Source organism: Bos grunniens, chromosome 11 (assembly GCF_055505025.1).
Source record: "Bos grunniens cultivar Pamir isolate PY7600 chromosome 11, Bosgru_T2T1.0, whole genome shotgun sequence".
In the NCBI taxonomy this organism is placed as follows: Eukaryota; Metazoa; Chordata; class Mammalia; order Artiodactyla; family Bovidae; genus Bos; species Bos grunniens.
In genome coordinates this window covers 12,338,981-12,354,266 of record NC_141175.1, presented here as the reverse complement: position 1 = coordinate 12,354,266, position 15,286 = coordinate 12,338,981, and the positions used below count along the sequence as shown (strand labels likewise).

Here is a 15,286-nt window from a genome sequence, read left to right as displayed (position 1 = left end):
ACCAAGTGCCTGGAGACGGACTGAGGCAGCCTGAGGCAGTCGCGAGGGAAAGGCTTCTGGGTGAGGCCCTGGATGAGGAGTATGAACATTCAGAAAAGGCATTTCTGAAAGGAGGCAGCACGGCAGCAGTGGGGAGGAGCAGCTCACAGGAGGGCGCGGGGCCTGTTGCCACAAACGCCTGAGGTACAAGGGGAGGAGGAAGAGGAAATGAAACAGGAAAAAGGGTCCAGAGCCAGGCTGGAAGGGAGGTGACGCCAGCAGAGGAGCACTGAGGTCGAGAGCTGGGAAGGAACTGGCACTGAGGAGCGCGGGAGAGGATGGTCAGAGACTGCAATGGGGCCAAGTGGCTGGTTTCTGAGCGGTCTCCAGGACAACCGTGGTCACCCCTGGACCCATCCACACTCTCAACATTTCCGGCCAGATGTTACCTCACTCAGCCTCCAGACTTCCCCATGCCAATCCTCCTTCCTAAGCCTGCCCCAACAACGAATCTTATCCTATCATCTCCTGCTTGAAACAGCAGACGGGAACGTCCACGACACAGACAACTCAGCCTGTACGATGGGACTCTCCGGACTTGCTCTCCAGCCGTGCCTCTCCTCCACCCTCCTGAAAGCCCAGACATCCTCATCCCTCCCTGTCTTTGCTTCTGCTGTGCCCCCCACATGGAGCACTCCCTTCACCCATCCAGCTAAACTCTGGCCTTTGACCATCCTGGTCCCTTATGCACCGCAGGGCCTGAAAAATCTTTCTCTGGCAGGTAGGGAGCAGGGTGGCAAATTCCTGGCTAATTCCTACTTACCATTCAGGTCTCAGTTTAAGAGCTACTTTTTCCCATCTTTCACCTACCAGACTGGCAAGAATACCCAAAGTAGGAGAAGTTATAAGAGAAAGGCATTCTCACATTCTCCTGGTGGAATATAAATTACTGCTGCTGCTGCTAAGTCGCTTCAGTCGTGTCCGACTCTGTGCGACCCCAGAGACAGCAGCCCACCAGGCTCCCCGGTCCCTGGGATTCTCAAGGCAAGAACACTGGAGAGGGTTGCCATTTCCTTCTCCAATGCAGGAAAGTGAAAAGTGAAAGTGAAGTCGCTCAGTCGTGTCCGACTCTTCTGGACCCCATGGACTGCAGCCTACCAGGCCCCTCTGTCCATGGGATTTTCCAGGCGACAGTACTGGAGTGGGGTGCCATTGCCTTCTCCAGGAATATAAATTAGTGTTATCTTTTTGGAGGGCAGTTTGGCAACAGCTCTCAAAAGGTAAGATGCACTCACCTGTCACTTTTAGGGGCTGCCCAGAAGCTGTATTTCCTGTGTCTGGGGAACCCCACCACTCTAAGAACAGATGACTGAACTTTACCCACCATCAGCAATCTAGCGCCCACCCTTTCCTGAAGAAACTCTCTGACTGTGAGTGAGATGGCAGGAAGCCTCAGCTCTGGATGAGGCAGCCGGGGCAGCAGAGTGAGGAGAGAGCAGGCCTACGCCAGCCAGGCCAGCAGTGCTGTCTGCAGATTCTACCTTTGCCTGCAACGGGCCCACGCGGCAGCATGCTTTCTGATACTGTTCTCAGCCCCACACCCAGGTCTTGCCCTCCCAGCTATTCTGTGAGTCATCTACTATCCTTAAAAAAAAAATTCCTCCTTTCCTAAATCATCCAGTGATTCTAATGCTTTCAACAGAGAATTCTGAGCAACATGCATGCCCACCCTAATCCAGAAACTCCACTACCAGGAATTTATCAGATGTATTTATACAAGCTCACCAAGACACACACTCATCAACAGGACAAATGGTCACTTAAGTCCTGGTACAGACATACAGTACAATTCTAGGACAGTGTTATTATAGATTTGATATTGATCTATAGGCACTGATACAAAATTTTCTTTGAAACAAGTTAATAGGAATGGAACAATATTTACAGCATAACTTCAGCAGTGTATTTTTAATAGGAATACACAGATAGATAACAGATAATAGGGATCTATAAAGGTGGATCATAAAATGCCTCCTGAGAAAAAACACAGTAAACTCTTAACACTGGTTACTATGAAATAGGGACTTATCTTTCACATATTTTCCTGCACTTGAATGTTTGTCATGTTCATAAAGTACTTTTCATTTGAAAATGTTTTCCTGTCACTTGTCCAATAAGGACTTTCCAAATACCCATTATCCACATACTCCTTCCTGTTAGAAATTCTCCCTTATAATTTGTTCTTTTCCTCCAGGGCACTTAGCACAGCGCATTCTTTCAGATTAATGTGTATTTATTAATGTGTACTAGATTCCTGTCTAATTCCTGTCTCACACACAAGACTATAAGCCCTGAGGATAAGTGCTGTCCTGACCACTACTTTCCCAGTACCTAGCACATGCATGCTCAGTGGCTCAATCGTATCCAACTCTCAGAGACCCCAAGGATTGTAGCCCACCAGGCTCCTCTGCCCAGGAGATTTCCCAAGAAGAATACTGGAGCGGCTTGCCATTTCCCTCTCCAGAGGATCTTTCTGACCCAGGGACCAAACCCATGTCTCCTGCATCTCCTGCAAGGGCAGACAGATTCTCAACCACTTCGCCACCTGGGAAGCCCCCCGAGCACATAGTAGAGGCTAAATAAATTTCTAATAAATGAGTGAAAGTAACTTATCCTTCTTTTAAGATTCAGCTCAAGTGAAGTGAAGCTTTCTCTTCCAGTTTCCCCCTTGGGCCTCCACGGGCCTTTGTACCTACTGCCCTTGTCAGTTTATACATCTATCTTCCCCCTTTCACTGCGAGTATGTTGAGGGCAAGGATCCAGACATCCACTGCTCTGTGAAGCCTGCTACAGTGCTGTTACACAGAAGGCACTCAAGAAATAGTTGATAAATAAATGAACAGATGGGAACAAACAAACTAAACCTTAAAAGTAACAACTTACTTGTGTCTCTAAAATCGGATGTTACTGGTATCTTGCTCTTCTTAATCTTCTATGAAAGCAAAGCCAGACTATGGAGAGTGATGATTTCTAAGCAGAAGTGTGGAGCCGTCACCGTGGACTCACACTGGACTTGGAGGGAAGCAAGATCACTGGTGGCCAGGACAGAGCACTAAGTGGACTTGCAGGAATGAAATGAGCAGACACAAATCTGCTGTACTCACTTTCAACAACCTTTCCTAAGTTTGGGATGATGCTCATAAGACAAATTACTACAGTTCAAAAGCAACAGAAACCAACTCAATTTTCCCATCGTAAAAATGAAAAGGCCTTGTATCAATGTTAAATTTTCTGATTTTGATGATGTCATCAAGGTGATGTGAGGAAACATTCTAAAGGATTTTGAGGTAGAGGGTTATACTGTCCACAATTTATTCTCGAATGGTTACACACACACAAATAGTAAAAATCCACCAGAGAGCGAGCAAGAATGTGGTAAAATGTTAGGTGACAAAAATGAGTAAAGGGTATATATGACTATTCACTGTACATTCTTATTACCTTCTTGCAAGTGTGAAAATTCTTTTAATTAAAAAAAGAAGAAATGAAACTACTTAATAGAAAAGACTATTCCACCTTTACTACCATTTAAAGGCACCAGATGGGGAGAAATAAAAACAGTATCTTGATGGGGATAACAAATAAAATGGAACAAAGAATTCAAAACAATTCTAAAATTACTGTATCTTCATTTTAAAATAACTATTCCATATGGTATCTGGGGGCAAATCATTCTTCTCACAAACAGGGAACATCTGTTGTATACAAACCTCATAAGAGGCTTAAGTATTAAACGCAATGAAATAGCAAAGTCTCACACTAACAATTTTCAGACTATTCAAGGCAGCAGTTATCCCCGGCTCTGCAGAGCCAAGATACCAAGACAAAAAATGTGAGAGTTAAACAACATCTAGAAAAGCGCCGGTTACACATGGCCTGTTCAAATTAGATACATGCAATTTCACTCAGAAATTGAGCATGAGAGTTACATTCAAAAATCCCAACTCTTCTAATGTAATTTTAATCACTTTTTTTTTTAGTTATTAAAAAACAAATACTCATCTAGCATTTAGAGCTAAAATACAAATGTACCTAAAATGTGTAATGACCTAAAAAGTGTAGCTACTATTTGTAGAACCGGCACTGGGCCAGATGGTTTACATACATTATTTTTAATCATCGTAACCTGTACACATGGTGGGTATTATTGACACCATTTCAGAGTGAGGAAATCATGGTTCAGAGAGGAACCTTAAATGTCCAGGATCCCTCAGAGATTAAATGGCAAACAGAGACTCTGTCACTTAAAAACTCTCTGCACGTACCAGGCCTGTTCCCCCAAGGCAGGCCTCCAGTCTAGCCTTCCTTCTGCCTGGGAGCCCCTTCACTCAAACCTCACCTTCTTCACGAACCTACTGTAACCTTCCAGTTTAACAGTATTATCTGGCTTCCACCCCAACATTCTCAAGTCCCCTTACACAGCATTAATTTTTTTTTTAACTTTCTGTTTTGAGATAACTGTCAATTCACAGGCAGATGTAAGAAATAATAAACCAAGTTTTTGTACACCGTTAACTCAGTTTCCCCCAAAGGTAGTATCTCGCATAACCGTGGTATAATATCACTTATACTATGTTTTTTTCTCCTAGTATTTATTGCTGTCTAACATAAAGCTGTTGTTACTGTCTGTCCACTCCCACTAAAATATAAACTCCTTGTAGACAAGACATTTAGTCTAAATTTTGTTCACTGCTGTATCTCAAGCACACGAAACAGGCCTAATGCCCAGGAGGAAATCAACAGATGTTTGCAGAAGGAATCAAAGCACATTGTGCTGCCTCTTCTATCAGGAAATAAACCAGCTCTTTTAGAAACTACTTTGGTAAATAAGAGGATTCTGAAACATCAGGAAACATTACACTCACCCATGGTGACATAAGGCAACTTATCAGTTGATCCATGAGGATAGATGCTGTAGAGGTGAGGTCCAGTAACATCTACTCCCCCCAAAACTAGGGCTGCACCAATGTAACCTTGATACCTGATGATCAGAGCATGCATAAGAAAAAAAAAAAAAAATGAGTTTACATTGCTTCACTGTAAGTTATTCAAAAGCTGCATGAGAAGTCAGACAACAAAAAGTTTTTCTTTCACTACTATTGCTTCATTAAATAGCTACTGTTCTGATGGGGAAAAAATACAGAATGGAGCAAACATACCTGAACATCTATCAGTCAAAAAAACTGTAAATTGTATGAAGCACCCATGTGCTGTACATCATCTCTGCCTCACAACCCCCTTCAAAAGAAGACACTATAGTTCTTATTGTAGAGAAGGAGAAACCAACCCAAAGACATTAGGAAGTCTCAGAGCCAAGCGTGGCTTACTCCGAAGACCACGAACACCCCTCCCATCAGACCTCTGTGATTCGCAAATAAGGTCCCTTCCAAGTCAATACTGAATTGTCGCTAAACTAAAACTGTTCAAATTATCAACCTCACCACAGGAAAATCACTTATGTCAAAATACCTTTCCCTTGAATAAATCCACAAAATTATGGCAGATAAGAGCTCATACTGAGTAAAAGAAATAAGTATTTCATTATGCACGGAAGTGAACCATGAAATAACTCCATGACAGTTTATAAACCCACTGCTACTGTCCACAGTTTAAAGTCATCTCTCTCAGGAACATGGGAGAGACATTTTCCACCAGACCCCATCTGTTTAATTCTGCACATATTTGCTCCTTTGGACCCTCTACTTGGTTTGTTTTACACTTCTATAGATTTCTTTCCCTATATATGGATCAATTTTTTTTCCATTAGAACTGCTATACTGGATAAACATGCTGGATTTAAAGTTCTCCAGTGTAAGCCTTTTGGAGAAGGCAATGGCACCCCACTCCAGCACTCTTGCCTGGAAAATCCCATGGGCGGAAGAGCCTGGTAGGCTGCAGTCCATGGGGTTGCGAAGAGTCGGACACGACTGAGCGACTTCACTTTTACTTTTCACTTTCATGCATTGGAGAGGGAAATGGCAACCCACTCCAGTGTTCTTGCCTGGAGAATCCCAGGGATGGGGGAGCCTGGTGGGCTGCTGTCTATGGGGTCACACCAAGTTGGACACGACTGAAGCGACTTAGCAGCAGCAGCAGCAGTTTAAGCCTTTAGCTCTTTGGGAAGAAAAATGAAACTAAAATATGCTGAATTTGCCTGATGATACAATCATTAAAATTGATACAAATAAATTAACACAAAAACCAAAGTCCTAATTTTAGATTGTCTGAGACACAGTTACCCATCAGGAAGTGTTCTAGGTCAAGTCCAATACTTCCTGTGTCCCTTGATTACCAATACATTACTTCAAATCTTCCATTTATAAGTGAAAAAATAAAAAGCAGGGAAGGATTTTAGAAGCAGTCTCAAGAGGGAAGACAGGCCCAGATAGGGGAAGAAATTGGTCCTAAGCCACATGAGCTGGCAGCAGGTTCAAGAGTAGATCTCGGAACTCTGGGATAAGAAGTCAGAGAATCACCAGACCCACCACTCCCACCCCAGCCCAGTGCTTGATCCATATATACATATATATATATATATATATATCCTGCCAAACAGACTGTTTAGTTAAAGTCAATAATAACCAGCTAGTTCCCTTCCAAGCTAAAACATAATCTGCTTGATGCCTTTAAAAGAGTCTAAGCTATTTTGGCAAGTCAATGAAATCCTTAAAAATTGATCCAGAAATTCTATTTCCAGGAATCTAATTCTAAAGATATAAAAGGACAAATATGCAGAAATGAATTCATAAGAATGTTTACTGCAGTAACTGTTTATGATGCTAGAAAAGTGGAAACAGTCAGAACTACCTAAACTAATACAGCTAGCTATACAACAGAACACTACATAATCATTAAAAATCAGGACCCGTTTTTCACACACAACTGATGGTAGTATAACTTAGAACAATCTCTCAGCTACAATTTTGGCAATATGTATTAAAATGTTAAATGTTCCTATCTTTGACCCAGCAATTCCATTTCTAGGAATTTATTTTAGAATATAGCCTAAAGAATTAATAACACAAGCACCTAAAGATTCTACACTCCAAAGGATCCACAGAATACCTTATAATTAAACATCTTAAAACAGGCAATATTGTTACTCTTTAAAAATTGGTTAATAATACAGATTACTGTGATCCAACAAAAATTAAGATGTTGCTCAATGGCTCTTAAATTTTTATGGGGCATAGACCCCTCTAAAAGAGTGATTAAAACTGTGGAATCCTCACCCACAACAAGTGTACACAGATGTTTTTCACTCTTTCAGGAGAGTTACAGGTCTATAGACTCCTCCACAGGCTCAAAGTAAAATCCCTAGATGCTGAGCTAGCTCATCTACTGATGGGAACAATACCATAATACACTATTATGTGAACAAGGCCAGTTACAAAATAACACAGAGCAGTATTCCACTTTTGCAAACACATATATGAGCATGTGTATATGCAGAGTATGCTGCTGCTACTGCTGATGCTAAGTCGCTTCAGTCGTGTCCGACTCTGTGCGACCCCATAAACGGCAGCCCACCAGGCTCCCCCGTCCCTGGGATTCTCCAGGCAAGAACACTGGAGTGGGTTGCCATTTCCTTCTCCAATGCATGAAAGTGAAAAGTGAAAGGGAAAGTCGCTCAGTCGTGTCCGACTCTTAGCGACCCCATGGACTGCAGCCCACCAGACTTCTCCATCCATGGGGTTTTCCAGGCAAGAGTACTGGAGTGGGTGCTATTGAAAAGGTCTCAAAAAGCAGATCTCAAAGTTTCATAGTACATGTGCTTCAGTGGCAGAATGTCAGTTGAAATCTATTTCCTTCCTGTCACATTTGTTCAGTGTCTGAATTTTTTACAATGATCATACATTACTTTTATAATAACTTATGAAAAAAAGATTATTTTCTTTTTGAAATATTCCAACATGGAAATTACTCAAGATGCACTCGTAGGTGAAAAGATCAGGTTATATTACCAACATAACCTACAGACAGAAAGCACAACTGGGATCCCATTCTGGTAGAACAAAATATGTATTATTAAACATGGAAAAACCCTGAAGAGTGTACATTAACCTGTTAGCATCAACTGCTTATGCGTGGTAGAAATTCAGATAATTTCTGTTTTTTTTTTTTTGCTTATCTATCTAAACATATATTAGCTTTTTTACTGTGAACATGCACTTACGGAAAGAAAGACAGAAGGAATGATCAAATGAATGGACAAACAAACAAAAAGATTAGAAGCATTAATGTATATACAAAGCCAAAATGTGATTCTCCCTAAATGGCAAAGTTTTAATTTTTTCTTTGGGCTTTTCAGTATTTTCAAAATTTTCTACAATGGATATACATATCTTTTGTTAAGGGGGGGCAAAAAGTACAATAAGTTTTTAAAGCCTCTGCATATTCAAATAGTTTCCAGAATATAGACTAGTATATCAAACATTTCTGATAGACTCAATAAGAAGGTTCCATATTCAGAAGGAACAAGTATCATTTACATCTTCTACATCTAGTCAACGAAGAAAAATAAAACTACTGTTTAAGTAAGGAAAAAGATGCTCACTTCTGTTTATCAAACCCTCTTTTCTCACTGATTCACATACAAGAAAATGGATTATTTAGGAGGAAAAAAATAGCAATAAGAGTACACCCTGTACTCTATTTCAGCCTCTGAATGAGGATCTGTGTATCAGGCCCTGTACAAGGCACTGCATAAGCTTGGTTCTTTATTCATTTCCTCCCCAAAAGTTAGAGAAACAGAACTATTATCCACATTTTATTGAGGTAGAAACTGAGGCTAAGAAGAGTGAAGTGAACAGGCTAATGTCACACAATGTAAGCACTGTAGACAAGATTTGAAGCAACGTTCTAAGGTCAAAATCTATGCTTTTTTCCCCCCCATACTAGTGACTCACTTTATGTAACTAGAAAAAATGTCAAAAGACAGAACCATAATGATCCTGGCATAAATTTTTAAGTTTTCTTCTCAAAACTCTGATAAAATTCAACTTTTACACAGTATGTTAACCAAAAGATCAAACACTGAAACAAGAGATTTTAGAATTTCTGAAACATTCTAAAGAGATCAACAGAAACATCTAGCTAGATTTAGCTAAATGCTTTAAATGACATTGCAAGCAATCTTGAAATAGGCTACTTACTGTAATTTTACAAGCTTAAAAATTGTTTTAAATGTAATGCACCACACAAACCACAAGAGGGAGCTTTGCATTTAAAATCAAAATCACAAGTGTCCAGTTATCCTAACAACAGATGTACTTTAACAAGTTTTCACACTGTCCTGGAAGAATCTGATAGGTGATAATTCTTTAGTATTAGGATGATGATTACATACATAAACAAATGGAAATTGCTGACATAAAGACTCAGTACAGTCAGGGTAGGAACTGGATAAGTATGACTAGGCTTCCTGCCATATGACTCATAAAGCCTGCTATCTTCCACTGCATAAAGCGGGAATTATTCCACTGGCCTTGCTGCACAGCTACATTAAACCTCATGTCCACTTACTGAGGGCCCAGGGCCATGAAGACGAAGACCTGCAAATTCACGGGAAGGCACAGGCAGATAAGAAATAGGGAAATGAACCACAAGGACTGACATACCAGAACACACGCTCTCACTTCTAAAGGCAACAAGAGCCAATCAGTCCCAGATTACAGCCCACTTTATATGAGATTTTATCGGGAAAAAAAAAAAAGCTGGAAATCCATATTTTAAATTCAAAGCTCCCAATTTATAATTATTTGCCACTACTTTTTAAATACACTATGTGACCCAAATGAAATTTCTCTACAAGCTGAATATGGCCTGTGAGCTGCCAGCTTACAATCTTTGCTCTCTGTTCCTGCCCCCCTTTAAAAAGTCTTATGTAGGTTGCTTCATGAATGATGAGGGCCAGAATAAAGGCCTCTGATCAACTTTTCAAAAAATTTTTAAAAGGCATCAAGGTGTCCCTTCTATAAAGAAGGAAGAGGAGAGAATTTGTTAAAGGTAAGGCAGGCACAAAATGAGAAACCAGTGTTACAACTCAGGACTAAATGCCTCGGCTATTTCCTAAGCATTATTATATACCACACTGCCTCTCTTCTCTTTATGAGAGCAAATGAAAAATGGACTTAAAATGTGAAAAGTGTCTAGACCTATACAAACACAAAGTGATGGTGTGACTATTAAGGACTAAAGAGAAACAAAACTACTAAGAGGGACTCTCTATGGGAGTCAGTAGGGAGGGAAGGTTAAGGGCAGGCAAATGACTGCACCTCTTTAAAGTCTCAGTTCGTTCACTTATAATTAGAGATGTTAACAGCCCAATCGCGGAGCTAAAAGGATAAAGTGAGCTCATGCATAAAGCACTTAGCACACAGCCTGGCACAAACAACTAAATGTTGGTTGATATTCATACTATTATACCCACTCACAGCTAACTACAAATTGTCCCTTTTCATTTCACTGTTACCTTGCCCCTAAAAGAGGGAGAGGAAATAATCATTTGTGCATGTTCACAAGATGAACTTAAAGGTTCCTTCCAGCTCTACCTTTCTAAGAACAAAAAAGGTTTTTGTATCCAGCAATACCCTAAGCCTCAGGAAATTATTCCATTGGTCACATGTGATTCATTTATCGAAAAAAAAAAAAAAAAACAGACCCCATAAATTCAAATACATTATCAAAAGCCTTATGAAATTAAAGTGGCTTTTCAGCAACAACTGATTTCTGGATTAAATGTGTATTTCTGAATGCTTTTTCTCTAGCTTCCAGGGCTCCCTTGGCTGAAAACCTAAGACATGAGAAAAAGATGCTTATAGAAATCCCCATCCTGAAACCTTACCTGAAAAGCATCTGCTTCAGCATCCGGTTGGCCGTCACAACTCTGGGAAGGCGGCCAGTGGAAAGGGAATGGAGCTCCAAGTTGGAAGAAATAAGCTGGGTTGTCATGTCTGTGTCCGCTGCTGTCCCAGCACCACAACAACTAAAAAATACAATTAGAAGCAGTGTGGCTGAAATTTAATTACCAAAGGGCTCAATTAGAAGTGGAGCTTCTTGGACAACATCCACAAAGGTGAGGGACATAGACAGATGTTTTTCAGTAAACATGCACTGTTACTACGCTAACCAATCTTAAATAAACATAAAATTAAAAGTGCACATCTAATTACATGTAAATATATTTTCTGTAGCGCAACGGAACCTTTCAAATCATTAGTTTCTATGTTAACAGTGTGCATTTTATGGATCTAAGAAAACACTCAAGTTGTACAAAAGAGTAAGGAATGTTAAAAGTCTTACAGTTTACATCTACCAAATATCTACTACTAGGTACCAGTCATTCCAAAGTGTTGAGGATAAAGAAAATATGACACAGTAACAGCACTTGATTTCAAAGTTGAGTATAAGAGACATACACTACAATATAGTAGCACAGGTAGAAAATGCCATAGGAAATTGGAGGAAAGAGCAATTCTGATCTTCGAGGTTTCATTTGAGCTGGATTTGGAAGGAGAGAATAAAAACACTATACAAACAGAGAAGAAAGAGTATTTCTAAGCAGAGGGGCTCCAAAAGCACGGGTAAAACAGCTTGAACATGAGAAGAACAGGGACATGAAGGAGATAGAGACAGTCCAGGTATAACTGGAACATAGGGTGATAGCAGCTAAATAGGATGAAAAGATAATCTTTTTGTGAAATCATACATGACTTTTAATATCATACTAGAGTTTCAATTTTATCCTGAAAGCGGTGTGAAATGTGAAAAATCTCTTGAAAAAATTTTAAAGAGGAAAGGGAGATCTATGAGATCTGTGTTTTACAAAACCCAATATGGCAGAAAAGTGAACAATAGAGAAAAGACCAAAAGCAGAGGGACCATTTAAATGACAACTGCAATAGTCCAGCTGAGAAAAAAGAATTCAAACCAAGGCCTCAGTAGAAGGATAGGAGGGAGTGGATTCAAAATGCACACAAAAGGCAGAACTGGGTCAAAACTGAACTAAAGCAAAAAGAGAGCTAGAAGATAACTAGTTTATGTCGACGGAAATGCCATTTAAGGGAGACAGAAAGAAAATACAGACTGAACAACAGGTTTTATTAAGAAACAGTAAATGCAATTTTACCCCTGATATGTTTACAAATGAGTTATTCGAACTAATCAATACTTACTAAATGTTAGGAGATATGAAGTGTATTTTTGAACAGTTCTTGTCTGCAACAACCATCCCTTCAGTTGCCCTTGTATCTGCTCCAAGAACTATGCCATCCTGTTTTTTAAAAATATATACTTTTAAACAACTTCACATATACAAACAGTCCTCTAGTTCAGGAAAAACAATACTGACCACACCCTGCTCCCTGAACCACTCCCCCCACCCACTGAAATATTGTGCTATACTTTCAGCATTCAAGAAAAGGCTTATTAATAAGCATTACTGGTTGAACCCTCAGTAGACAGTAGAACTATCATTTCTGTTTTTAAATGAGGCTCAGAGATTCAGTAAATTCCTTACAAATCACGGAGCCAATATGAGAAAAGTCTGGATTAAGATGCAGAAATCCTTCCATTAAATTAGCCAGGTCTGTCCATTTCTTTTTTAAAGATGTCACTCTTAATCTCTAACAACAACAACCAGTTATCTCTTTTGACCCTTACAACAATTTAGATCAGGAGTTATTATGGCCACCTGGACGGGAAAGTGTGGTTGCGAGAACGAAAGTGACCTGCACAAAGTTAGAAGCAACAAAAAAAGGCTAAACAGTTAAACAAATCTCGTTTCTCCCACTACATCATTCTGTTTCCTCAAATAGTAACGTTAAGACAGAAAACTGGCTTCCTATCGAAAACTGCAAAGCGAGGTAAGAATATAAATTGTCGATAAGTGCACAAAAAACTGACACTCTCTCCTAAAAGACCTCTTCCTGATGTAGCAGGCTGTAAGATGTGCCCTTCCTCACACAGCCCAGAGAAGTAAGAGAGACCAGGCGGCCTGGTTCCTGCTGCTCTCAGCCAGCTCCGGCTTACCTTATAGACCACACCTGCGATGGTCGTCCCAGTTTTCCGGGCCGTTGGAAGCTTGTACCCTTTTTTTGCAAAATCGGCTTCCAAGACAGCATTTCTAAGAGCAAATGAGAGAATAAAGCGTTGAAGGCCAGGACCACATTGTGCCGCACCGGCAGGAAGAGTATCTAATAGGGAGCTCAGGAGAAGGAAAAACGACTAGCATTTGCTTTCGCGCCCATATGTTGGCTGGTTCCCCCCCACCCCCACCCCAAAAGAGGGCTGTCCCGATTTACTGCGAATAGAGTGTCTGAGAGGACCTGCACCACGCCTAAGGAGACGGAGATGGAGGGTGTCCCGGTGCGCTGGGAAAGTGGACGAGCGGACCCGGCCTCAGGAGAAAGCCACGCTCAGGCCCAGATTCCCCTGAGTCACAGGGGCCGCGGGCCGCGGGCCCCTTCTGTCCACCCTTCGTTCGGACTTCCTGGCCCAGACCGCAGCCCAACTGCGACCCCGACACCACACTCCTACTCCCGCCCTGAACCCGGCCCCGGGCAAGGCCACACCTTCGGCAGTTATCGAAAGAGAAACCTCCAACCGGTGGCTCATACACTGACACAGCCGCCATCTTCCCGAAAAAGTACTTCCAGGCCGGGGGCGGGAGCCAACAAAATGAACAAATCACTTCCGGCGCCACCGGCGAGCTAGAGCTGAACGGGCGGAGCAAATTCCGTGCTTGGGCGATTGATCTTAGAGGTACGGGCTCCTAGAGGAGCCTGGAGATGTTTGGAGTAGAGCGCCTCAAGTAGAGTGGAGGAGAAACTGACGCCCGGAGTAGGGGGAAAGGACTTTTTATCTAAGGTGGACACGCCACAGACCCGGCATCCTGCGGTGTCTACGGCAAATTCGATCATGGGGATTCAGAGACAAGCACACCCAGTTTCCAATTTCTCACTAGACAAATTTCCACAGCCCCACCGCCTCCTTGCAACTCTGAATTTGTTTCCTCTGCTGTCAAGTGGGGAAAACAGCTGCCTAAAAAGGTTACTGTGAAATAAAAAAGAAGCCTGGAAAAAAAAACTGCTTAACATCATTAGTCATTAGAAATCACAGTGCGATACCATTGCACACCCACTAAGATGTTGATAATCAAAAAGACAGAAAATAACAAGTGTTGACAGGGATGAGGGAAAACGGGAACCCTCATATGTGCCTGGTGCAGTTGTCCAGAAAACAATTTGGCAGTTTCCCCCCCGCAACACACACACGGAATTAAACATAGACATAGCAATTGTCTCTTAGGTATATATCCAAAAGAACTGGAAACAGATGTTCACAAAAACTTGTACACAAATGTTTATAGCAGCATTATTCATAATAGCCAAATAATGGAAACAATCCAAATGTCCATCAACTTGATGAGTGGATAAGCAAAATGTGGTACATCAGTGCTACAGAATATTATTCATCCATTAAAAGAAATGAAGCATTGACACATGCTACAACCGAGATGAACTTAGAAAACATGGTACTAAATGAAAGAAGCCGGACACAAAAAGCACATATAGTATGGTTCCATTGCTATGACATGTCCTCACTAGACAAATTCATACAGCCAGATAGTAGATTAGTGGTCACTGGGAGATGGGCCGGGGCTCCCCAGGTGGCTCAGTGGTAAGGAATCTGCCTATTCAGGAGACACAGGAGACTCAGGTTCCGTCCCTGGGTGGAGGAGATCCCCTGGAGAAGGAAATGGCAACCCACTCCAGTATTCTTGCCTGAAAAACCCCACGGACAGAGGAGCCTGGCGGGCTGCGGTCCACGGGATCGCAGAGTCGGACACAACTGAGCACAAGGAGACGGTGCAGGAGGAGAAAATGGGGAGTGACTGTCTGATGGATACTGAGTCTCTTTTTGGGATGATGACAATGTTCTGAAATCAGACACTTGTAACGGTCACACAACATTGTGAATGTACTGAAAGCCACTGTGCTGCACATTTTTAAATGGTGACACTTTTGTTGTATTGATTTTATTTCAGTTTTTAAAAAGCTCCTGTGAAAATTGAAAACTGTACATAAAGAGCATTTATCTTGGCATGTAGCAACTTCTCCATAAATAGCTATTATTGTTAATACACTCATTTCATCCTGCCAACAAGCCTCAAAGGTAGCTATATAATTCAACTCATTCTATTGATGGAAATTAAGATTCATTAAAGTAACTTGTTCAAATTTAC

General features: G+C 41.3%; 1 protein-coding gene across 3 annotated transcripts in view; it reads right to left on the bottom strand.

Annotated features, from left to right (window-relative positions):
* Positions 1 to 13,692, bottom strand: part of PSMB7 (proteasome 20S subunit beta 7) — a 57,244-nt gene extending 43,552 nt beyond the window's left edge. The window contains exons 1-5 of one of the 3 annotated variants that reach the window (XM_086325272.1): positions 13,368 to 13,692; positions 13,072 to 13,165; positions 12,216 to 12,313; positions 10,886 to 11,026; positions 4,905 to 5,020 (exon numbers count right to left, since the gene is read on the bottom strand). In XM_086325272.1, coding sequence (XP_086181398.1) covers positions 4,905 to 5,020; positions 10,886 to 11,026; positions 12,216 to 12,271 — 313 coding nt within the window. In that variant the 5' untranslated portion in view covers positions 12,272 to 12,313; positions 13,072 to 13,165; positions 13,368 to 13,692. Of the gene's footprint in view, positions 1 to 4,904; positions 5,021 to 10,885; positions 11,027 to 12,215; positions 12,314 to 12,945; positions 13,166 to 13,367 lie in introns of all 3 variants that reach the window. The other 2 variants (XM_086325270.1, XM_086325271.1) reach the window with 2 other exon arrangements.
* Positions 13,693 to 15,286: the final 1,594 nt, after the last annotated feature.